The sequence below is a fragment of the Amphimedon queenslandica genome, unplaced genomic scaffold (assembly GCF_000090795.2).
Source record: "Amphimedon queenslandica unplaced genomic scaffold, v1.1 AMPQUscaffold_13491, whole genome shotgun sequence".
Lineage (NCBI taxonomy): Eukaryota > Metazoa > Porifera > Demospongiae > Haplosclerida > Niphatidae > Amphimedon > Amphimedon queenslandica.
Genome location: NW_003546273.1, coordinates 283,386 through 284,513, shown reverse-complemented (window position 1 = coordinate 284,513; position 1,128 = coordinate 283,386). Strand labels below are relative to the sequence as shown.

The window sequence follows — 1,128 nt, the reverse complement described above, 5'->3', positions numbered from 1 at the left end:
TTTAAGACTAAAAATTTTTGAGTTAGGGCTACTTTTAAGATACATGTGTACATGTACTTTATGATGCATATTATTAGAACAGCTGTACATTATTAACCTTCTAATTTTAGGGTGTTTTACGTAACGAGGAAGACCTTTCACACTTAGGACAAGATTTCAGAGATACGTATAAAAGTCATAGAGTTGACCTGTTTGATGATGAAGGATGGTAAACATATCAGACTGGATACTCTACATTAATTATACTTTATGAACTCACATACAATGTACTCTTACTAATACATGTACATGAACATTTGGACTTCAAACAGGACCAGTTGGCATTAGTAATCTCTTTTAGTAAAATGTTTTATTAGTAATAATGAAGTACAGGTAATAAAGTAATAATAATATTGATTTCACATTTTATTTAAGAAGTTGAAGACAATCTACATGTAAAGGATAGTAGACTATAGTAATTAACATAAAGAGTCTATTAGTGACAGAACACTCTAAAGTTTAAATTATACGTTTGCATTCTTAAATTCCAATTAATCTTCAGTTATTATTTCCTTTCCTGATCTCTCTCATATTCATCTTGTTGTTCCATGTATCTCTGATAATGATCATCAACTATCTGAACGATATTAATTTCATTCTCTCTCACACGATACTTGTAGCGTCTAGCCAGTATCACAAACACTATCAGTATAAGCAACTGGAGGACACACACTATTATGTAATAGTACCATGCTTTAATGAAAATTGAAAGTATTACTGAAATGAGAGATCCAATTCCCAATAAAGTATAACAGAGTCCAACCATCATTCCTCTCATGTGTCCTGGAGACTGTGCTACTGTAAACTCAATGGCAGTAGGAAGAATAAGAAAACATGATATTCCAATTAATACCTGCTCAATTAGTAACAAAAAATCATATGACAAAAACTTTTGAGCTAATACTTCAGTTATGCATCCAAGTAAAGCAAAGAGGAGTCCGGCACCCATTCTAGTAAGCATACTGGGTATATACTTGTGGAAGCAACCACGAATGATGAACTGATAAATGAAGAATAGGAGTAGAAGAGTAATGTGATATGTACCGTAATGGTCAAACATTATGCGATGTACTGAGGATTTATTACTGT

The 1,128-nt window shown here is 32.2% G+C and overlaps 1 protein-coding gene across 1 annotated transcript in view; it reads left to right on the top strand.

Moving 5' to 3' along the window:
* LOC100641752 (meiosis-specific nuclear structural protein 1-like) overlaps window positions 1-212 on the top strand; it is a 4,277-nt gene extending 4,065 nt beyond the window's left edge. The window contains exon 14 of the mRNA XM_019993613.1: window positions 111-212. Within this exon, the coding sequence (XP_019849172.1) occupies window positions 111-212 (102 nt within the window). The remainder of the gene's footprint in view (window positions 1-110) is intronic.
* Window positions 213-1,128: the final 916 nt, after the last annotated feature.